This window comes from Coptis chinensis, chromosome 6 (genome assembly GCF_015680905.1).
Source record: "Coptis chinensis isolate HL-2020 chromosome 6, ASM1568090v1, whole genome shotgun sequence".
In the NCBI taxonomy this organism is placed as follows: domain Eukaryota; kingdom Viridiplantae; phylum Streptophyta; class Magnoliopsida; order Ranunculales; family Ranunculaceae; genus Coptis; species Coptis chinensis.
The window spans coordinates 96,576,759-96,599,481 of NC_141461.1; the positions used below are offsets into that span (position 1 = coordinate 96,576,759).

At 37.4% G+C, this 22,723-nt stretch overlaps 3 protein-coding genes, 1 long non-coding RNA gene and 1 pseudogene across 7 annotated transcripts; 2 read left to right on the forward strand and 3 right to left on the reverse strand.

Annotated features, from left to right (window-relative positions):
• The first annotated feature begins 1,891 nt into the window (after nucleotides 1-1,891).
• LOC147495811 (protein LEAD-SENSITIVE 1-like) lies at nucleotides 1,892-4,931 on the forward strand (annotated as a pseudogene). The gene is made up of 3 exons (XR_015197733.1): nucleotides 1,892-2,040; nucleotides 2,144-2,246; nucleotides 3,934-4,931. The product of XR_015197733.1 is annotated as a protein LEAD-SENSITIVE 1-like (transcript).
• Nucleotides 4,932-7,378: 2,447 nt separating this feature from the next.
• Nucleotides 7,379-8,970, reverse strand: LOC147495812 (protein yippee-like At4g27745). Of its 3 annotated transcripts, none has more exons than XM_086564533.1 (3): nucleotides 8,820-8,970; nucleotides 8,235-8,434; nucleotides 7,379-7,793 (listed from the first exon to the last, which is right to left on the reverse strand). In XM_086564533.1, the coding sequence occupies exons 2-3, from the start codon at nucleotides 8,325-8,327 to the stop codon at nucleotides 7,566-7,568; spliced, it is 321 nt and encodes a 106-aa protein (XP_086420659.1). In that variant the 5' UTR covers nucleotides 8,328-8,434; nucleotides 8,820-8,970; the 3' UTR covers nucleotides 7,379-7,565. The 3 variants fall into 3 exon arrangements, with proteins under 3 accessions (XP_086420659.1, XP_086420658.1, XP_086420657.1); XM_086564532.1 differs by having other exon boundaries at nucleotides 8,686-8,824; XM_086564531.1 differs by lacking the exon at nucleotides 8,820-8,970 and having other exon boundaries at nucleotides 8,235-8,565.
• A 2,621-nt stretch (nucleotides 8,971-11,591) lies between these two features.
• Nucleotides 11,592-13,524, forward strand: LOC147495813 (Pentatricopeptide repeat (PPR) superfamily protein). The gene is made up of 2 exons (XM_086566904.1): nucleotides 11,592-12,639; nucleotides 12,775-13,524. Exons 1-2 carry the CDS (start codon nucleotides 11,710-11,712, stop codon nucleotides 13,366-13,368), a joined length of 1,524 nt encoding a protein of 507 aa, XP_086423030.1. The 5' UTR covers nucleotides 11,592-11,709; the 3' UTR covers nucleotides 13,369-13,524.
• An 813-nt stretch (nucleotides 13,525-14,337) lies between these two features.
• LOC147495814 (uncharacterized) lies at nucleotides 14,338-16,088 on the reverse strand. The gene is made up of 2 exons (XR_015197734.1): nucleotides 15,257-16,088; nucleotides 14,338-15,180 (listed from the first exon to the last, which is right to left on the reverse strand). It is a non-coding gene; the product is annotated as an uncharacterized LOC147495814 (long non-coding RNA).
• A 195-nt stretch (nucleotides 16,089-16,283) lies between these two features.
• LOC147495815 (putative disease resistance protein At4g27220) lies at nucleotides 16,284-22,423 on the reverse strand. Its single transcript, XM_086568478.1, has 7 exons — nucleotides 22,160-22,423; nucleotides 21,872-21,949; nucleotides 21,138-21,755; nucleotides 18,722-21,028; nucleotides 18,578-18,659; nucleotides 17,900-18,347; nucleotides 16,284-16,885 (listed from the first exon to the last, which is right to left on the reverse strand). The coding sequence occupies exons 3-6, from the start codon at nucleotides 21,751-21,753 to the stop codon at nucleotides 18,344-18,346; spliced, it is 3,009 nt and encodes a 1,002-aa protein (XP_086424604.1). The 5' UTR covers nucleotides 21,754-21,755; nucleotides 21,872-21,949; nucleotides 22,160-22,423; the 3' UTR covers nucleotides 16,284-16,885; nucleotides 17,900-18,343.
• Nucleotides 22,424-22,723: the final 300 nt, after the last annotated feature.

A 22,723-nucleotide genomic window follows, 5' to 3' on the forward strand; every position in this document is an offset into this window, starting at 1 on the left:
AATAATAATTTCGCAATAAGTCCACCTTGATTTTTTTTTATTTTTTTATTGGCAGTCTTGATTTTTAATTTCGCCATAAATCTCAAACCAAGTTGACGTCATCATTTTTTATTTATAATTTCGGCTTATTAAGGACATATTTTCAATTTTAATTTTGTATCAAGTCCTATGTAAATTTAAATTTGCATATAAAAATATAAATTTACATATAATATTAAATTTACGTAAATTTAAATTTTCATATACAAATTTAAATTTACATAGGACTTAGGGCGACATTAAAATTGACAAACATGGCCTCTGCAACTCCAACTACACAGTTGGAGCTCAACAGGGTGCGTATTTTTTAACTCAACACATGCCTAAGGGGTGAAGCCCACAACGTAATGTTGGATTACAGGGATTTTCAGCCCACACACACCTAGGCTTTTTGCAATCTCCACATAGAACCCGACCGGCCGGCCCACATAGAGCCACATGCATTTGGAATCAATCAGATTGTTTGATGCAACTACTTTTGGGTTATGGACACATGGGTGACCCTCATAAGTTAAAATTTTCAATTTTTGGTTTTTTCACAGACAATTATTTTAAGTTAATTACTATCTTTAGCCACTTTAACAAAAGTGACAACATTTTACTTGGGGATGTGAATTGGATATCAGTTTTTCATGTTTGGATACAATTTTATTCATTTATTAGATGCCAATTCCAAATTTAGCAAATGTAAACTAATAACAAAATCATTGTCTGTCGTAAAATTATGGTTTGAATTTGGCTATAAATACTCTCTAGATCATTATGCAAAAGAATATCATTCCAGGACGAACCTCCTTTTTACGTTTGTGTAACTGAGTTTCTACAATGGCTGATGCAAGGTTTGTTATTGCGTTATTAGTGGTCTGCATGCTAATGTTGTTTGCACAGCCTGCCTTTGGTACCTGTTTTAGTGACTGCATGAAGCGTTGCATTGGACAAGAATCTGTGAGCGATTGTGCAAGAGACTGCAGCACAGCCTGCCTCCACTAAAGCAGATGTGATTTTTAATATGTACTAGCCTCTTTTTTTTTTTTTTTCGATAATATATGTACTAGCCTCATGTACGTGTGATGCGCGTTTTTTTTTTTTTTTTGATAAAGCAATGCACGAATTATAAAATAAGAAATTATGCAATAAAAAAAAGAGAGAGAAATGTCTACTAAGCTCGTCATTTAAGTGATGGGTAGATGAAAAAATAAAATTATTTTAGTTACATATTAAATTATCAACTCATATTCGATGCTAAAATAACCCACAAAATAAAATTATTTTAGTTACATATTAAATTATCAACTCATATTAGACACTACAAAAACCACAAGCAAAGACAAAAATATTGGCCGGGTCATTTTTTTGATAATTTAATTCCAATTAAATTCCGATTATATTGGAATGAAATTATTCAATTAAAAAACATTGCAGAATGCTTGAAGAGTTCAACCCCGGCCCATGAAAAACAAGCATTAAATTGAACACCACCGACCAATCTAGTTAACAAAGTATATGTGTTAGTGGTAAGGGTCGGGGTGAACAGTTGCAGTTGTTTGACACTCAAGGATGTGCAAATTTTGTGTTCTTGGGCACAATTTTAACTGAATAGATTAGGCATAAAGAGAGAACTTATTGGACTGCTTGTAATTATTGTGCGAAAATAGACGAGTGCAACTTCTCTAGTATGCTGTATGCCATCATTTTTATTGACTATAATGAAATATAACCAAAAATAAAAGGAGAAAAAACAAGAAAATCTATCCACATTCCCAAATGATTGAACCCCACATGGCATATCTATACGAAACCTTAATAATTTTCACTTGGAGATCTAATCACACATCTGTTTATCCACGAATCAAGGAACGGTTAAGATGACATATATGTTCCTTGACTAAAGAGGTTTGTGCATGCGGCCCACAGATAAATATACTCTTTGCCTAAAAAAGCAAAACAAATGTAGTAAACAAAAAAACACTTCAACATCGAACAGGTATCAGTTGTTGAACGGTAATGAAGTCATCATCATTTCCTTTAATCCACTTTGTCTTACAAATCATTGACTTGTTGTTTTACTCTATAGTATTTGTTCTTGTGTTTGTTTTCAATGCAGTGAACAACAATGGGTCTTCTCTCTAACAAAGTTGAGAAGACTCAGATTAAAGCAGGTGATCATATCTACACTTGGAGAGCTGTTTATACTTACTCTCATCATGGTAATAAATTTATCTTTCTCTTATTAATGTGGCTGAATTGCTTCAATGTATAATGTGGGTGTCATTTGAAATTCTAGTTTATGGTGTTTTTTGTCGGTGGATTTTTGGAATTTTTTGTTTTCATTGTTTATGTAGTACACTTGGTCATGTTTCAGGTTATGGGACGTGTCAACTTAGAAATGTGCCTTGTTTAGGTTGTGGGGTTTGTCGAAATGTTTGAGTTGTGCTTTAGAATTGGGTGTTTTAATCATGAAGTAATGGTCTTTTGTAGTTAAATTGCTTTACATGGAAGTATGTATTGAGGAGATGAAATTATTCGTGGGTTTAATCGAAGTGTATAGATGTAGGAACTAGGAATCTTTGTGAAGTTGCAAACTTTTCAATTTACGAGATTTTGGTTGTCCCTGAATTTAGATTACTTTGATTCCTTAATGTTGTTACATACTGCCCAATTTTCTGATCAAGGTTAACAGGATGACTTCATAACAATCCCAGCAGAGAATTGTGTTTTATGTCTCTGTTGCGCTACTATTAGTTTTGCGACGGCATACATGTCTTGAGATGTAGTCGTGATTCATGTATTTGCAGATTTCCTTCACATCAGGAATTTGGAGGAGTTTTTTTTCTGAACGACTATTTTAATTAACTTGTCGCGATTGCATATTTGGAATGTCCTGCAACTGAAAACTTTCCACTGGTTGGTCATCCCTCCTTCGATACGTTCATATATGCCACTTACAACAACTCGACCCAATTGCCATTGTTCAATTTGACCATGGATAAAAGGCTCTGCCTCGTAGTGGATATACTATTTGTTGATCCTTGAGCTCGTAGTGGATATACTGTTTGTTGATCCTTGAGCTCGTAATAGATGATTTACATCCCTGTAGATTGGTCATAAACAATATTAAAGGAGATCAAAGAAGATTTTCACGTGTGATCCATGCAAATTTTCCATTGGAGTAGAGTTAAGTGCTGTCACCTGCCTTGTGCTCTCCTCTAGAAATTTCACCTTCATTTCTCACTTTGGGCTCTTGCATTGCCTTCTTTAGGGTTTCTTTTATGTTCCGTTATGTACTCATCAATTGAACTGGCTCCCCAAAGTGCTGGATAGCATTCACTAATGTCTCTCTCGGCTGGAAAGTTTTACATTTCATGCTTCTATTTCACGCACTTATTTGCTTGGATATACAAGTCATCCAGCATTTTATAGAGTAGTTCTTTCCCAGGACTAATGCTTTTCCAATTTGCCTTGCAAGCCACTTTCTCCTACATTTTACTTGTTTTTTTTGTCTTGAAGTATGGTATTGGACTATTAGTATTCTATCAATCTAAACTCAACTGCCATAAATTCCCATAGAAAGATAAGTATATATATTCATGGAACTGTAGCTTGTATTTGATCTTTGAATTAGGAATCTTAGCAGGTGCATCTTTTGAAGAAATGTGCTATATAAAAAAGAGAAAGAAAAAAAAATTAGTAGTAGGCTTATTTGTGCTAGATGTATCAATTCAAACTTCTTCTGTTCCTATATACTTCCGTAGTTCTTACAAGTAACACTCTCTTTAGTTTAAATACTTCCAACTGACTTTAAGATCATTTGGTATTAGATCAATTTTCCATGGTTTATTTTTTTAACGGAAATCCATTTTTGGTGTTTCTGTTTTGTTTTTGTCGATAACTTAGGAATATATGTTGGCGGAAGCAAAGTGGTTCATTTTACACGTGAACAAGGTGGGAGTTCAAGCAAGGGGCCCTCTGTTGGATCTTCTGTTTCAAGCTCTAAGCTTCCATCTCCCTGTCCAACTTTCCCTGACTGTGGTTTCAGGCGAGAAAATAGTGGTGTAGTCCTCTCTTGCTTGGACTGTTTCCTTGGAAATGGATCCCTTTACTGCTTTGAATATGGAGTGACCCCATCTGTTTTCTTTGCCCAAGTCCGAGGGGGAACATGCACTACAGCAACATCAGACCCTCCACAAACAGTGGTTCACAGGGCAATGTTTCTGCTTCAGAATGGATTTGGGAATTACTTACATTTTTCAGAACAATTGTGAGGACTTTGCACTCTATTGCAGGACAGGTCTTTTGATTCTTGAGAAGACAGGTATTGGGAGGAGTGGTCAAGCTTCTTCGGTTCTTAGTGCCCCAATTGCAGCCCTTATTTCCTCTCCTCTGAACATGTTAATGGCAGGACCAGTTGGGGTGGCTACTGTGACAGCTGGGATGTACTGTGTGAGCAGATATGGTGCTGATATGGGTGTTCGAACTGATGTGGTTAAGGTGGCGGTCGAGGACATGGCTGTGAACCTTGGTTGGGCTGGGAACTCTCCAGAGGAAACAACAGAGTCAGGTCCTAAAATGTCAACTCCACAAAATCTGATGGATTCTTAATTAATTAAGAAGCAAGCATCCACTTAACTGTAATTTTACGTGTCCGTCGTAGGTTCGCAAGGAAAGCATTGCATTTGTCATAATAACATGTTTGTTTTGTGGGTTGTTGGCATTCATGTATGTGTGAAAGGAGTTGTTCAGTGTTGAATATTATTTGTAAGTAGTTTATATGGAATAAATGTAGTGTCCCGTTTTTTTTTTTTTTTTTTTTTTTCTTCAATAAACCAATGTAGTGTCCCGTTGTATTAAACAGAGTTCTTATTAATATTATCCTGAACGCGCAATTTCAATTTTATCAGGGAACCACCAATCTGGTACTTAAACTTTTGACTACTGATCAAAATACATCCAACTTAACCAAATAACGTAAGAAAATCTGTTAGTTCATTAACATGAATAACCTCTCTCAATCTATGCATAGGAAGACTGATAAAAAGAAAAAACCAAAAAAGAAGAAGGAAAGGATGTACTTATCATTTTTTTTAAGCACCAACTATTCTAGAAGGTATGCAGAGGACCTATCTTTGAAAAGTTTACAGGGCAAATTCTGATAAAACCGTTCAACAGATCTTGTAATTTGTAATGATGTAGTAATTCGTACATGCGCCAAAAGAAATTAAATATTCTAAACACAGTATAACTTACCAAGTATTCCTTGTTAAGCAAGGATGCCACTTTGAAGGCAATAGGGGATGACTTTAAAGCAGGAATCCGGATAGAAGTTTTCACTGAGTTCCATCCTTGGCGTGTCCAAGTGATAAAAGAATGCGTTGCTCCCTAACTTCACCAAAATAAGCTTGTGATTCAACGGATGAAAAGCCAATGGAGCAAAGGGCAATGCTCCGAGTCCAAATTCTGAGGCCTCTGGAAATAACTCATCTACCAAGCTTTCATATATACTATGCTTAAAAATCCATCATCCATTGGAAAGCATCCATCCACTGAAACCAGTCCAATCTGCACAAGCATAATACAGAGATCCAGCTGATACACCCAAAAGTCCATTGTCTTTATCCATCGGCGTTGTGACGATATTCATAGTATCTTCCTGCCAATCGTAAACATATAAACGTCTCCGATCCAGGCGTTATTCCACAAGTAAACAAATCCATCTAACCAAGTGGTGTTCTCAAATGGACCATAACCATAATAACCATATGTATGGGAGAAAGTGGAAGCCTTCCATTGTCCTGTCTCCGAAGAATACATTTCTATCACATTGCATCTGCAGCCTGCAAACGCAACCACCTTGAATTCAACTTGTTCTTCACTGTCATAGCAAAATAAAAGAGTGAGTTTCACGTAATGCTTGTGAAGTCGTTCTGGCAAGGCTAAACATCGCTTATGGAAAGGGTTGCAGACGAAATAAGGAATGAGATAGGGCTCTGAATACCAACGCGTTCTACGCTTTTCTGCACAAAGTAGAAGAGCCCATTGTGAGAGTCAGCTACGTAGATGGAAGGGGAGCGCCCGTTGAGAAAGCTGAGGCTAGCATTCACACCATTGACATCAGTTTCATTGTCGAAAGAATGGAAATTCAGTTTTCCTTTGAGGTTACTGTAAAAGAAAACAGTGGATGGTAGTGCTGATTTGGGTTGTACACTGAAAGTGTGAACTACAGACTGTTCTAAACTCAAATTTAGCCAAGTTTTGGAAACGCACTTGCATCTGCATAGGGTTTTAGTAGGGACTCTAATGAGTATCTCCCAAATCAGATCCTCCCAGAAGCCATTAGTCTTGAGGTTGTTTACTCTAATCCTCTTCGTCGCCATGGATGTCTTTCAACGTAGGAGTGTGAAACCCTCTAGCTTTTTGAACAGAAAACGTACAAGCAAAGCGTTCTGAGTTTGATCTTAATATATCCCAGAACAAAAACTTAACGAGTCTGATCAGAATATTTGCTTTTCGTACTCCAAACCAACGTCCAAATCCGTAACTTAGAGACTTTTTAACCCGGCCACCACTTGATTAGTAGTACGTTGAGCAGTTGAACCCAATACTTATAAATCCCACCTAGCTAGACACTGAAATCATGCGTGAATCTATTAGTTCATTCAGACGAGAGATAGTCAACAGATTAAACTTGTTAAGAACATTATACTGCAGCAACCCCATAACTTCGAAGACAAACGTTCAAAGGTAGAATACCAATAGATATCATGCTCAAACATAGAGTAGCCACGAAACCTGCAACTGAAGCACTATTTGCAAGTAGGTGCAATCATGCAACAAGAATTTATGACCTGAACAAAGTTTTACAGGAAGAAACATAGAAGAGAAGACTATTTCTTATTGTTATAAACTAGAGCCAGCAGTTTGGGATATATCCATACAGATATTTATGGTGGAATTTTCCGACCACCATAAGGAGCTGGACGAGCCCTCCAACCCTTAAGCTTCCTCATCTATTCTGAGAAATGTAGACTACCAGACGTATATCAGAGAGAAGTCTTCTGTACAAATCGCACTATGGAGTTGGGGACTTGGGGCTCAACTAGTTATTTCAAAGCCTAAAAGCTTGACCAGCTTTTAGTAAACTTTATAAAGTGATTCCAATATCAAGATTCTAGACTATCTAAAGCAGCTAGAACACAACTAAAATCGATCGCCTCGAAAACTTTAGGGTACTCGCCAATGTAGGGCTCGATCGATCTATTACTTGTGCTCCTATTCCACAAATAAAATATACAAAGTAAATTATTAGGTAATCAGTACAGATGTATCAATTTGCCATGAAAAGGGAACAAGCAACACTCACATTTCTGTTTTTATATACAGAGGTAGTCCAAAGGCACAAGTTTTATACAGAAGACAGTTTAAGAATGCACAAGGAGTAACTGAATCTTTTCAAATCGTAAGGATCTTCTATACAAGACAGATACGCACATGCCATACGACAACAAGGGAACCAGGGAGTAGGAAAGGGACTACCAGTTTTCCATAACAATTTTTGACTTCTCAAGTATGAATTTTCCTTCTTTGTACTTCTGTGATTCCTCATAAGCACGTACATACTTCCAACCCAACACCTCATTGCAGTCTTCGCAGAATACATCAGCAACTGTGTGAAGTCCAGTCATGAGCTGCCTGTCTTCTTTAGGCCCTACAGTTACGTTCATTGCATGAGAGAATAGAAATGCTCGGCCATTTCTTCCCTGTTAAAAGAAATACAGAAAATATTTAGAACATGGTATATATTGGCTGAATAGTTAAATGCAAACTGGAATGAAATATAAGATCAAAGAAATCCAAATCCTATCCATTTCAGAAATGTACTTGAACCGAAACTCCAAATGCACAGGCCAACTGGCTGAGCAGAGCCGCAGAGAGTAACTATTACAATTTCCTCTTAAGAGAAATGATTATATTGCAAGAACACTAGCATTACGTAGAAGACTCCATGAATTGATTTTCAACTTGTCAGTATTTCTTTTATAAATAACACTAGTAATTGCCACACTAGTTACCAATAAACAAGAAAGTTCGAATCAAATCCTAAGCTAGTAGTTGAGTATGATATTGCTTCTTTATGAATTCCAGCCAGACAATGCAACATGAAAACAAAAATTCAGACAAAATCAGAGCAAGGATTTTACTTGAAAAGCTTGAGAAACAACGTCGTCGTGGTATGACACATTGTTTAAGCAATTATAGCAACAGTACAAACGAGGCCCAACCAAATTCGCCATCAGATGAACACCTTAAGAATAAGCAAGGTTTACAAACCTCCCCTCTACTTCATTTCCAACAAACCAAAAGGCAAGTATCCCTTAATCCTTCTTGTTCCACAAGGTTTCTGCACATGATGATCAGACTCAAGAAATAAGAAAAAAAAAACTATGATCAGAATATAAATAATTATTATGTAAGGCCAGTAAGGATACAAACAAATATTATTAAAAGTGTCCAATAATTTGATTGACAAAGACTATAGTTGGTATCAACTGTAAGCAACAAGAAATTCACTAAAGAAAGAAAATTTTATAATTAGTTAATGTGGATAAGATCAACTAACACATCAAATTCATGAAATGAAGTATATAATACCTTACATAACAAGCCAAACCAAGATGATAATAATATAACAACTTGAGGACATAAAATATTAAGCAGGAGTTGTATATATCATCCCTTGTCTGATCACTAACTCAAATAAATATATATTGAAAATTCATTCTAACCATAGTAATAGTTGATGATTGCTGAGGGGCAGTTGAGTGGGCCACTGATGATGAGCTGATTAAACTAGTACACGCTTACACCAACTGACCAACTTTCATATGTGGCTACGTGCGCTCTTTGTTTTTTTATTAGTCCGGGTCGGTAATGAGGCGACACGTGTATATTGAACTAATTCCCACATTTTGTTTGGCTATTTCAGGCAATTTTTGAAGGGCTGCTTTTTTTACATGACATCTTTGTCGTGTGCATTTTAAGTATTGTCAAATAATTCTTTTGTGATCCACATGCTAATGTTTGCACTTTGCACTTTGCACTTTGCACTGTCATTGGGAGGGTGTGAATGGGTATCCGTTTAACCGGAACTGGAACTGGAATTTGGAACTGTATAAAACATTATGGTTCTGATTCTTATTTTTAGGAATCATTTAAAAATGGATACTAAGAGCATCTTTAGGTGGACGCATTCGTGGTTGCATTCTTCAAATTTAAAGAAATGCGTCGGAATTTTCCGGAATTCCAACTCTAAGTGGACGCATTCGTGGTCGCATCACCTGTTTGTTTGCATTCTTGTTCGCAAATTTAGCAATTTGGATGCGGATGCGGCGGCGCGACATTGGTAATGTCGCCCCACAACTTTTTTTGACTTTGACTAAAGACCACACGTGCGGTTATCTTGTCGCGCCACCACTCTAATGTCGCGTAGGGTTTTTTTTTTTTTTTCACTTGCGCGCCACTCCTAATGTCGCGTGGGTTGTTTTTTGGTAATCGAATTTGCGACCACCTAGAGTTGGTCGAAATTTGCGACCAACTTCTTCATTCACATTCTTCAAATATGAAGAGTATGCTACCACCACCTAGAGATGCTCTAATGTTTGCACTGTCATAAGGGAGTGTCAATGGAAACCATTTAATCGAAACGGTAGAAAAAATTATGGTTATGATTCCTACTTTTAGGAACCATTTAAAAATAGATACTAAAAAAATTGGACCATATAGGACTGGAACCGAGTGGTATTTTAAAAAAAAAACTAAACTAGAATTGAAACTGGATCGGAACCAAACGTTATCATATTTTTAACATAAAAAATATTGAAATAAATAATATAAAAACTCAAAGCGTTCATTTATATATTACTAAAATTTATTTATTAGTATAATATGTAGTTTTATAGTATTTAATGTTATAAATAATATAAAAAATAGTTCACAACCTGAAATATATGGTTTTATTTAACTTATTATTGAATGACATTATTACTTATATAAATATTTAAAAAGCGATTCGTTCGTACGGTATTTTTATATTTTTAGTATATATTTTTTAATAAGACCTATAAAAAAAGTGTGTAAATAATGAATCTCTTAATAACGGAAATGAAAAATTGGAACCGATGGTTATGGATATAGTTAGGGATGTCCATTCTGCCCGAAACCCGAAACCCGCCCAAAACCCGAAAAAAACCAAGACCGAACCTCGCCTCGAGCCCGACAAAACCCGAACCCGAACCCGGACCGAAACACATAGGGTCGGGTTTGGTCACACTATCTAAACCCGGACCGACCCGAACCCGACCCGATAATTTGGCCCTAAACCCGTTAAAAGGGTTAAAAAGCCCAAACCATATCCGACCGAACCCGAACCCAAAACCCGCTTATATAGGGTAAAATGCCGACCAAAACCCGAACCCGAACCGCACCATAATTCCCAACAACTATATTTTCATTTATTATCTATTTATCTTCAAACAAACTTTTAGTCTTTTGCTTCATTACTATTTATTTTTGGTGCTTCAAGACAAATTACCTTTGACCGTACTTACTTTCTTCTACTTCTTCTCCCCTCCAACAACTCCCCTCAAACAAAGCAACCCAATCACACATTCACGATGAAGAGATTGGTGGGTTTGATAGTCTTCTTAAGTTTGCATTCACCGAAAAATTTGCGACCTCCTCAAATATCTCTTTCTAAATGTGGTCACCATTAAGCGAAAGAAATCAACAGTCGGATTCACACCACCACAAGAAAACCGAAACTCCCAAAAAGCCATCAATCTTATTGTCAAATCAAAGTCGATTCACACCACCACAAGAAGTCGAACTCCCAAAACCATCAATCTTATTGAGTTATTGTCTTTGGAATTGCTTTGCTTTTTTTTACTTTTTTTTCTTCTTTTCAAAAAAAATCAATCGCATTGTGTTTTGAATATTTGATGACCGTTGGGTTTTACGACGTTAAAAAGTAAACGGATCAAATCCAATAAAAGAAGATGGCTTTTGATTAATTACATATTGAAAAGAGGTTTTTTCTTGAGATCTTGAGATCCCTAATAACGAAAAATGACGTTCCCGATGAAGAGATTTAATATTCTTTTATTTCATATATTTCGGTTTTACCATACCAAACCCGAACCCGAACCCGACGGTAACCGAATATAGGGTTAGGGGTAGGGTTTGGTCACATGTATCCAACAAATACCCGAACCCGAACCCGACCTGCAAAGAATAGGGCTGGGCCCGGGTAACCCGATACCCGTTCAAAACCCGAAAAATCGGGTTCGGGCCGGGTCGGGTACCCGTTTGGACATCCCTAGATATAGTTCTACAATTTTAAGAACCGCAAAGAACGGGAACCAAAACCGAAACCTTAAAATTAAATGGTTTTTGGTTCTTACAACTTACAACACTAAGAACAGGACCATTGACAGCCCTACAGTGTCATATACTAGCTCGAAATATTAACAATATATTCATGAAATGTTACTGGTCAGAAATTTCAGAACTTTTGGCATTTTAAGTTTCACTACAAACAAAAAACAAAATATCAGTTTGCCGCCAATATAATGCAAAAGATGAACACTGAAAACCCAACCATCTCTTAATAGCAGTAACATGAACCAATTGAAGCAAATCCATGCACAAACACTTATAACTGGTACAGACCAATACAAATTTCTAATAACCAAACTTCTTGAAATCCCAAATATTACTTATGCACAGAAAATGTTTGACACAATTCCTCAACCAACTACTTTCCTTTATAACAAACTCATTCAAGCTTATTCTTCTCATGGTCCATATACCCAATGCCTCAAACTTTATTCTCAAATGTGTTTACGAGGTTGCTGGCCAAACCCACATTCTTTTACCTTCCTTTTTGCAGCTTGTGCTTCCCTTTTGTCGCGGCAACAAGGGCAAATGGTTCATACACAGTTTTTTAAATTGGGTTTTGAGTATGACCCTTATGCATTGACAGCGTTAGTTGATATGTATGCAAAATGTGGGTTGGCGGGATTGGCTAGAAAAGTGTTTGATGAAATGAGTGGTGATAGGGATTTACCTGCATGGAACTCGATGATTACGGGTTATACAAGATGTGGGGATTTAGCGGAAGCGAGGAGATTGTTTGAGTTGATGCCGCGTAGGAATGTTGTTTCGTGGACGGCTATGATTTCGGGGTACTCTCAGAATGAGCGGTATGAGGATGCACTTGAAATATATATGAGGATGGAGGCGGAGAAAGGGGTTAAGCCGAATGAGGTGACGATAGCAAGTGTTCTTCCAGCTTGTGCTAATCTTGGGGCACTTGAGATGGGGGAGAGAATTGAAGTATTAGTGAGGGAGAAAGGATTTGCAAAGAATTTGTTTGTAAGTAATGCTTTGTTGGAGATGTATGCAAAGTGTGGGAGGATTGATAAGGCAATGCGTGTGTTTAAGGAGATTAGACATACGAAAAATCTGTGTTCTTGGAATACTATGATCATGGGCTTGGCAGTTCATGGGAGATGGGAGGCGGGTTTGAAGCTTTTCCGTGAGATGCTGGTGAGTGCTCCGTGTGTTCCATTCTTCTCATTTTGTATTTTCTGGATATAGCAATTATTGCGTTGATATAACAAGTATGCTGCAATTTGTCTAACATCTTTACATTTTGTTGTCGGCATTGTCAAATATTATTAGACTGGAGGGATCTCACCTGATGACATCACATTCGTAGGGGTGCTACTAGCATGTACTCACGGAGCCCTAGTTAGGGAGGCCTGGAAGTTCTTTGAATCTATGCACAAAGATTTCTGTATAACCCCTAAACTGCAACACTATGGGTGCATGGTTGATCTATTAGGCCGCGCTGGATTTTTAAATGAAGCTTATGGTCTCTTAAAGAAGATGCCAATGAAGCCTGATGCAGTTGTATGGGGGGCTTTATTGGGGGCTTGCAGTTTCCATGGCAATGTTAAACTAGCTGAAATAGCTGCTGAGTTCCTCTTTGAGCTTGAGCCAAGGAATCCAGGCATCTATGTGATTCTTTCCAATGTATATGCATCGAGGGGTAGGTGGGACGGTGTTGCAAAAGTAAGGAAGCTGATGAAAGGCAAACAGTTCACAAAAGCAGTAGGTTATAGTTTCATCGAAGTGGATGGGATCGTTCATAAGTTTTTTGTAGAGGACAGATCGCATCCAAGATCTGATGAGGTATATGCTTTACTGGATGAGATTTTGTGCCGGATGAAGCTTCTTTGTTTAGAATCTGATTTAGATTCGGAGATTGAATAGCAACATAAGGATTGAATACCAAGGGACACAGTGTGAACCAATTGCATCACGGGTTTGGAAACACAACGATGAATTAGACTCCTCGTTGTGATTCTTAGTGTGCAATTTCTGTAGTCATTTCTCTTGACTTCTCAAGTTTTCTTTTGTGTTGCATCATTCTATCGGAATGCGGTCAACCAATTCCAACCCTCATTTTCCCTTTTTTTTTTTTTTTTTGGCAAGCCTGTTTTAAATGAGATCAGTAACTTTTTGATGCTGGCGGGGTTCGAGCCCCAGACTTCTGGTATTATCACCCAAAGGTTTTACCGACTTTGCTAGTCGGCACCTACTCCGTTAATGGAAATTGAACCCTGGGTATGGGCACTGCTCAACTCAATTGGAGGCTTGGAGCAGGTGACCAGTGACAGGATTACAAACGCACATTTTCTTCCTCCATTTGGCAGAGGGTCTAGTAGTACTAAACCATTACAACTACTAATCACAAACTTTATGGTGTTATGATCAATACATAAATCCTTCACAGTAACCTCTTCATTCGGATCATAGATTCTGGGGCCAATATATTTCGGAAATGCGATCAAACTAAGATTAGATTGACAACACTGAAAATGAGCGTTAATGAAAGATGAGCTGCTAATTAACTTGTACGGTTGTACTACAGTTGCATTCATACCTCAAAGGCTCAAACTGATTAAGTTCACGCCCATGAAGTCTTGTAAATATGTTAAAGAAGAAATCTTCCCCATGATATGATATGGCACAACCAACCAAATTGTTATTCTTGCCGCAGGTAGACAAATCTTCCCACTTATCTGGCACAACCAAATCATTTTTCTTCTCGTTGAAGATGTTCAAATCTTCAAGATTATTCTGATTTTCCATCATCAATTCCTCTTCTATTTAGTTTTGTAGGTTTGTGGGAGGCATGTAGTTTTGGATTTGATACAACAAGCGAAAGTGGAAGGAAACTTGAATGGAAGAACATCAATTAATCTAGCCAGTTCCAAAATTTACAATCTAATCTCTACAAAAGCTAAAATCTATTATCTCCTAAAGAAAACAATCAAACTCAACTACCACTGAAAAAAGAGGGTGCTAATTGTAAGGCCCTTAGCGTTTACATAAATAAATATAAGAGGATTGCTAATTCTAATTGGAATTCGAAAAGGAAACAACCAGGGAATTCTATATAGCTTTCGTTTGGTTACATTCCTAATTGGTTTAGGAAACTGGCCAGGGAATGAAGTGTGGTATTGGTTACCAGTTAGGAAATCCTACTTACTGACTGTCAATGAGGCAATGAAGAGCACACTGCCACCTTGGCCCTCGTTCAAGCATTAGGGGGCAAACACCCTTATCCTTGCTGAAATAGTGAAATCCCCAACTACACCCTCAACCTCGACAAGGAGATCTGAATCTGCTTCCGCCATAGTTGGGAACTCCGTCTTATACTCTTATCCAATGATTTTCCATTACTCAAAACTTGCACCTTAAACTTTTCATGGATTGCATGCCCCACACCAGGTTCGTTTACCAACAAGTCTTACACTTTTCTGCTTCTTGTTCCACGGATCCAAGCTGTTGCAGTCCGACGCTATCAACTTTGATGTCCTCCTTCAATCCTCCAGAGTCTTTGTGAGACAAGGCTCTTCATTTCTACAACCGCGCGCATTCCCAGCACCAATGCAGAAATGGTGTTTTTTTGTCCTACCATATACCACCACCTTTAATTGTCTGAGATGAAAATAACCGTGCAGCCATTTGATGCATATTTGTCCTTCCATTGCCTTTTGAATCTGCGTCAGTAAATGTCTGTAGCAAGACAGCAATGAGAATCTATAACAAACAGATATAAGGTAAGTGTACAATTCCAGAGAGAGCAGATGACCTTATCCACGATTGTTTCGACAACATCCTCAGAGAGGGCCAGATCAAACTCGATCAAAAGAGTCAACACCATCTCCTTTAACTGAAACATGCAACAAAAGTTACATACAAACTGGTTTAAAAATCAGATTCTTACACATTGAAATGTTGTATGCCTTGTATAATTTGGTCTGAACGTCTGATGTCTTCTTATATTCAGTCATGTGGTACGCCCTTTGGGACTCATTATGAATGACCCTTTGTTGCACATACAAAATTGAAAAGTATTGGTCGAAGACTTCTCATCATTTCATTATAAGTTGAGACATTTGTTCAATCACGGACTTTTCTAAGCATATAAATTTGGTCTTGAACACCCGAAATGAACAATTGATTATTTACTAATCAGTCAGAATTATAATGTATGGCTCCCCAAAGTCAGTGGGATCAAAACTGTGTTAAACATAGTCGATAGCATGATATGATATTTACTAGATTTTAAGATCACATATTCCCATCTCTAAATCCACATCTCTAACTACAATATTCTGCATGATAACATGTGTCTTGTGTACTATAACATGCTTCTTGATAAGTCAAGCACATACATACAGAATAAATGGAGAGAACCTGAATGATATATATACTAAATCACCTCCTCACGTTCAATTAAGCCAGTCTGCGTTAGATCATATAGTCGAAATGCAACTACACAAAGAATTTACCAAAGTGTGATCAGCAAATTAAAGGATACAGTGGAAAGGTGGGCAGTTTTTTGAGTAACTGATTACCAGTAGAATCTAGTAATGCTTATTATGAGATCATCAATATAAGTGTAAGTAATGAGAATCAATTCTTACATGCACCTTTCTCCTCCAAAGGAGCGTTGGGATGAAAGATGCCCAATGACCTAATAAATTCCTCGATTCAATAACACCATTAAACTTCACATCAAACAAATCCAAAACCTGTAATTTAAAACTTAAAACAACGACAGATGATATATACAAAAAGGGATCGAAAGTTAAAGACCTGATTCACGGTGTACATGGAAAATATAGGTCAAACACTTGTTCATTGAACCGCTCGGGTATAATAAATTTTCATAATTACAAAATGTGAGAAAGGAGTTATTTACCCTATGGATGTTCGAAACACTATGGAGTTATTTACCCTATGGATGTTCGAAACACTATGGAGTTATTTACCCTATGGATGTGAGAAAGGAGTTATTTACGTCTACTACCCATTCAACATAATCCTTACAACATTATTTCTGGTCAGGAAATTTATTCCTTGCAACATAGGTTCCACTCTTTCCAGTTTTAGCAAACGTCCGAAACACATTGGGCACCATGGGAATGCCTTTGACAGGGACCAACAATTTTCATTAAAAATTGCCTCCTTTGCCATCAGGGTGCCGCCTTTGACAACAGAGTTCATGATTGAAATTTTGAAATGAGATACGCATACAAATAACTAAAACATACTCACAGGGGTTTCTGAAGCAAGAACCGTAGGCTCCTCGTAACCAGGCGATCGTTTAACTTTCTTTGAGTAATAGCAGCCCATAAAACAAGCACAAGTTAAAAACCAAACTGTATGACAAGCAGGCGGCTACTATCCTACTGGCAGTTTTGAAATTTTGTACCTGTCAAACACATTAAAGTAGAATCAGTGCTTGAGTCAAGAGCAACAATACTTGAAGATTCTTGAATTTGGCTTCAGTTTGAAATGTTTGGAGGGGAAAATATGTCGGTGACCTATATTCAATCATGCCAATATAAATAAAGAACCTAAGCCTATGCTTGAGAAGAAATTATATAACATTTATCGAAAAAAAAAGAGAAGAAATTATATAACAGTTCAGAAGAACTCCAATACCAAGTATGTAAAGGACAACTATCATGGTATATGTGAGATTTTTTCTTCAGGAAAATGAAATAAATCAAATTAAACACGCTTCAACAGATCCCATTAACTGGAGGGGACTATATTGGTAGGACCAATCGGTGCCTAACACCAACTTTCAACCTTGGCCCTGTTTGTGAGTCAATGGTAATGTAATCACTGGATACTATTCAGGTTTAGGGAACTACTACAATGAGATTTTTCGGACTATGTTCACATGTAATACGAGGAATTATCATTGTATAGCGTAAAAGTGCAAACATATGATTGCATATCAAACCAATAGTCTGACTAGTTTGTTATCATAATGCCAACTCACCAAATTCCTGACATATGAACAAACCAGGAATCTCCATATACATTCAAATCCATGAATAATTATAACCTTAATGCAAGAGAAGCCACGACACTTACGAACTAAGCTAACTTTAACTCTTAAATCTCATAGAAAATATGCGGAGTATGGAGTTGTTATTACACAAGGAAATTTCAGCCAGTTCTAGAACATAAATGAATACTTACGAAACTTCGAATTTCCAATGGTTATATCAAAATTGGAAAAAATGAAAAGGATAAAGACCAACTGAAACGAAAACAAGACTAGAATTTCTGATTCTCCACTAAAAATCAATATAAATTCGAATTTGAACAACAACATCAGTATGGCCTATTATCTATCAAATTATTTCAAATTTGTTAAAAAGACAAAGTTTCAGATCCAACGCTTGAAACTACGGATGAATATGATGCATACCTTGATCGAAAACCCGATTATCTAAGCAGAAAGGAAAACTGGTTTCGATATCTAACATTTGATTCCTTCGTAGCACTTGGAGACCTTTCTTTTCCACAAGCACTTTGTAACTTGAAATCGAATAAGAGCTCTTTTCAATCCGATCAGAAAACGAGACGAAATCAATCATTCCTTTCTCGAAAGACGTGTTAAGGACGTGGGTAATCCCACTCGAGTGAATCCCACCACTCAAATACATCTTCTTGTTCATACATTAAGTTGCTGCGTTCTCTGCATCCAGTTTGACTGTTCAACAAATCACATTGCGGACACACACATAAACACCATTGATTGACAGGAGCAAATAATTGAGAGTATAGAAGTCGTTCTGAGTTTTACCATCACCAAAAGAAGTTCCAATACTATCGGTGACGATTCCCACAATCGAAAACTCTAGAAATCAGTTCAACTGAAAAAACAAAACAATCAAATTCAGAATTCCAATCAATTGAAACCAAAACAAGACTAGAATTTCTGAATCTCCACGAAAAATCAACACAAATTCGAATTTATCTGTGGATAAATTGAACAACAAATTATTTAAAAATCTTTAAAAACGGCAACAAATCAAAGAAAATCCTAAAAAGAAATAAAGTTTATGATGAAAAGCTTGAAACTACGGATGAACATGACACATACCTTGATCGAAGCCAAAAAACGAAGATTTTTGAGAAAAAGATCATTTCAATCCCACGTTTGAATCCTTGGAAAGAATACAAGCCTTTTCTTACTGATCATCTTCTTCTTCTTTTTCAACTTCTTCTTTGTCATCATCGTCATCACTTTCGAAGTTGAGAAAGAGATGTTCAGGACGTGGGTAATCCCACTCGAGTGAATCCCACCAATCTCTTCTTCCTTTGATTTCTTTGAGAGAAGGTGGGGCTGACTGATGTTCTCGGTTGAACAGAGGGAGCCTTTTCAATTCAGGACATATGCCTACAATAACTGTTTGAAGAGAGTCACAAACCATCACGCCCTTCCAAATGCTCTTCAGTTTCGGTAGATTCAAGAACCACAATTCCTTCAACCTTGGGAGTGCGACAGTTTCACATGCTTCTTCTTCTTCTACAATTAGTTCCTCCAATTCCGCACAATTGTACACTCCGATCTCTTCCAGGTATTGAAAGTGTTGTAATAACCTAGTTGAAATAAACAGGCGGTCCAGTTTGACTTTGTAAATTGAAACAGACTGCCAAGAGTTGCTGTACATGAATAGCTGACTCCAATTGCTCTTCAGTTTTGGTAATTTAGATAAGTGCAGATTACGTAACCTCGGGAGTACTGGAATGGCACCACTCTCATCTCCATCCGCTACCACTAGCTCCTCCAATTGTGAGCAATTCACAACTTCGATCACTTCAAGGTTAAGAAGCTGTTGAAGCAACCTAGACGAGAATAAAACTTTGATATTATGACAACTCCTGATATCTAACCTCTTCAAACAAGGAAAAGCTCCTGATATTAAACGAGAATAAAACTTTGATATTATGACCCGTTGTAGGAAGGGCAACTCTGATAATCTTGAGATTTCATTGAAATGTTGAACTCTAAGAAATTGAATGCTTTTCGGAAGTCGGAGGGCATTGCAAGGAATACCCTTTGAGTTGGACAAACATAGACTTCTCTCGTGCGGACTTCCGAGATAGAAGTCGCTTTCTATGCCAATAGAATACTTTTTTAACTTTTCAAAGTTTGTAAATTCAGCATAGGAAATAAAGTCCGACAGCTCGTGAAATTCGATTGTAAGATTCTCCAAGTGTGTCAAGCTTGAGAGTTCCTGCACGAAATCTCCCCCTCTTTCTCGCGCATACACATATTCCGCTTTTATTCCTCCCAATAGTAACTCTTCAAGTAAGGAAAACTTGGATATCAATCCTGAAGGGATAATTTCTTTCAATTTAGAATTGTCGCTGAGATCAAGGCTTCTGAGGTTGACCAACATTTCCATCCCATGAGGCAGTTCTTCTATGTCCGAATATGTGAGCTTCAACACTCTCAGTGACTGAAGCTTGGATAGAGAAGGCACTCTAACTAAGTACTCACAATAAATTAAGAGTAAACCACGAAGATTCACCAAATCAGAAAGTGAATCTGGTAATGACTCAATACTAGTCCCAGATAAATCGAGAACCGTCAGACTTTTCATGTGCACGAAGAATCCACTTGCAACGTGTTTCAGTGGACCATCATAATACTTCTGAGCAAAGATCAATGTCAAGAGTTTTGGGCATTTAGGAATAATTTGAATATTTTCTATTCCACTTTCCATAAACGAAACCCTCTCAAGATCTTCCGCCCAATCATTTTCATGTGGTATTTCTGTTGATGAAAGCCCAGTTCTGACCATGAATTTAGGTTTTGATTTTGTGATGTAAAGAGCCATATCCCTGATCAAATCATGCATTTTAACAAGGTCCCTATCTCTATAACCACGACCTTTTGAAGAAACTTCTTCTAGCATGCAACAACGCTTTAGTATATTCAGTATACCACGGCCACGATCCATTTCATCTTCTTTGCTCGATCCCTTGACTAACCCTTCCATAACCCAATACTCAATCAACTGTCTAGTGTCGATTTCATAATCTTCAGGGTACAGTGCACAATATAAGAAACACTTCTGGTGATTCTCCTCCCTCAATCGATCGTAACTGAACTTCAGACATTGAATAACTTTTTTCTCCATGTCCATGTTCAAACTTGTAGACTTCTTCAGATCTGATAATGCAACTCGCCACTCACCAACATCACCAACATCTTTGCTTCTCATAGCTTGCCCAATTGTGATGATTGCAAGCGGCAAACGACAACACTCCGCAACAACTTTTTTTGCAATCTCTTCCACGTCGGGAACAAGTTTCTCACCGACATTTACCAAGAACAGTTCCCATGCTTCGTCCTTAGAAAGGGGTTGAACTTTGACATCTTTCTGGCACAACATCCCTCTGCACACTTCCAATGATCTAGTAGTTAATACTATCTTGCACCCATTGATTTTTGAAGGTTCGGGAAGTCCTAGCTTATGCAGATCAAATGCCTCCCATATGTCGTCCAAGAAAAGTACAAATTTTCCTTTTTTTTTGCAATGCACTCAACAAAGATGACGATCTACTAGCTTCATCTTGTTTAGCGAAAGATCCAAATCGACTACTTTCGCAAATCTGTTGTTGAAGTTTTGAGCATCAACATCTCTCGATACAGATAACCCACAAAACATTTTCAAAACGTCTACGTTCTCGCACGAGCTGGTTACTGATTGTCGTCATAATGGTGGTTTTTCCCACGCCACCCATGCCGTAGACACCAATTTTCTCAAACTCATCACCTACTATATATTCCCAAACCATCTTGAGGTTCTCATCAGCAGTACGACCAATCAGTCTTGTAGTCGGCATCTCCATTCCCAAAAACGTTAAAGACTCTTCTGAGAAATGACTAGCCTCATTTAAGAGATCATCCATCACTTCAACGTATTTCACAAAATAATTTTCCAACTTCCGTCGTGAACAACAATCAGGCGTACAAGAAATTCCAATTGTGCATATTTTTATTTTTGGGTCTTTGGCTTCTTTGTCCACGGCATCTGCCACATGTATAATAGCCTCGGCTCTATTCCACCAATCCTGTGTGTCCTTTGTGCACGTCTTTCCGTGTATCTCTGCGATTTGCAGAATTTCGTTCACCTTGTTTTTTCTGGCAATCAGTTCTCCTTTTTTGTCTCTCAATGTCTGAATTTGGTCACTCAGACTTTTGACACCCAACTGATTAAGACCATGAGTCAGTACGCTTCCAACTACTGCTCCAGCAACTTTCATACCTGTCATTACAACACATTGGTTGTTAATTAAAGTGATGAGACATGATAGAGCTACTCCAGTAGGATATATATAAAATACATAACATTAAGTAAATAGAGAATATGTATAATCTCACTTGTTTGGGGCAGTTGGTTGTTCTCTGAACCTCTAATAACAAGAACCAAAGGAAAACGTTCAAGTACGAATTGGATATCTGCAAATTTAAAATCATGTAAAGGTGGAGAATTAGTAGATAAAAACACAAATCAGTTTTAAGAGATAGTCATCATTGGACTTTAGAATTGGTTAGCTCAAATTTCAAATAAGTGATGGATAAAGAGTTTAAGTTTGCAAAACCTTTAACAATGAATGACGATTAAAAAAAAAGAGAGTAATAAACAAGGAAGAATAAATTTGTAATAACCTTTAACAATGAAAATTTGATGGAGTGATGTTAAGCTGAGTACTAGTCCAAGATCGACCAAGCTAAGCAGACCAGCACAAAGAAGTTATGGAAAACTCTCTCTGCTGTTTGTAATGAAAAAAACCAACAACTCTGTTTCTTCCTACAGTCAATAAAGAGAGAATGTGTGAACCACAAATATATTATCAGGTCTCCACTTTTCTTTCAAGTCTTCTTCCTTTGCACGTGGTGGTGGGACTGGTGGGTCTTCCATTAGCTAAGCAGACCAACTGTTTCATCCTACAGTCAATAAAGAGAGTTCCATTGCACGTGGTGGTGGGAGTGGTAAGATAGTAAGATGTATGTATGTACCTGGACTGTTGTTGACTTGCTTCCTACGTAACTTCATTTGAATTTTTGATCATCCGATTTTCTGTTTTTGCCGACATAAAAAATGCAAATTTCATTACAAATGTGATCAGGCTGAATTCTTTATGAATGGTGTAAATATTGTACAAAGTCTGGTCCGGAATTAGCATCGGTTTAATTGTAAAAAAGTAAAGAAGCCAACTCTGTTTCTTCACA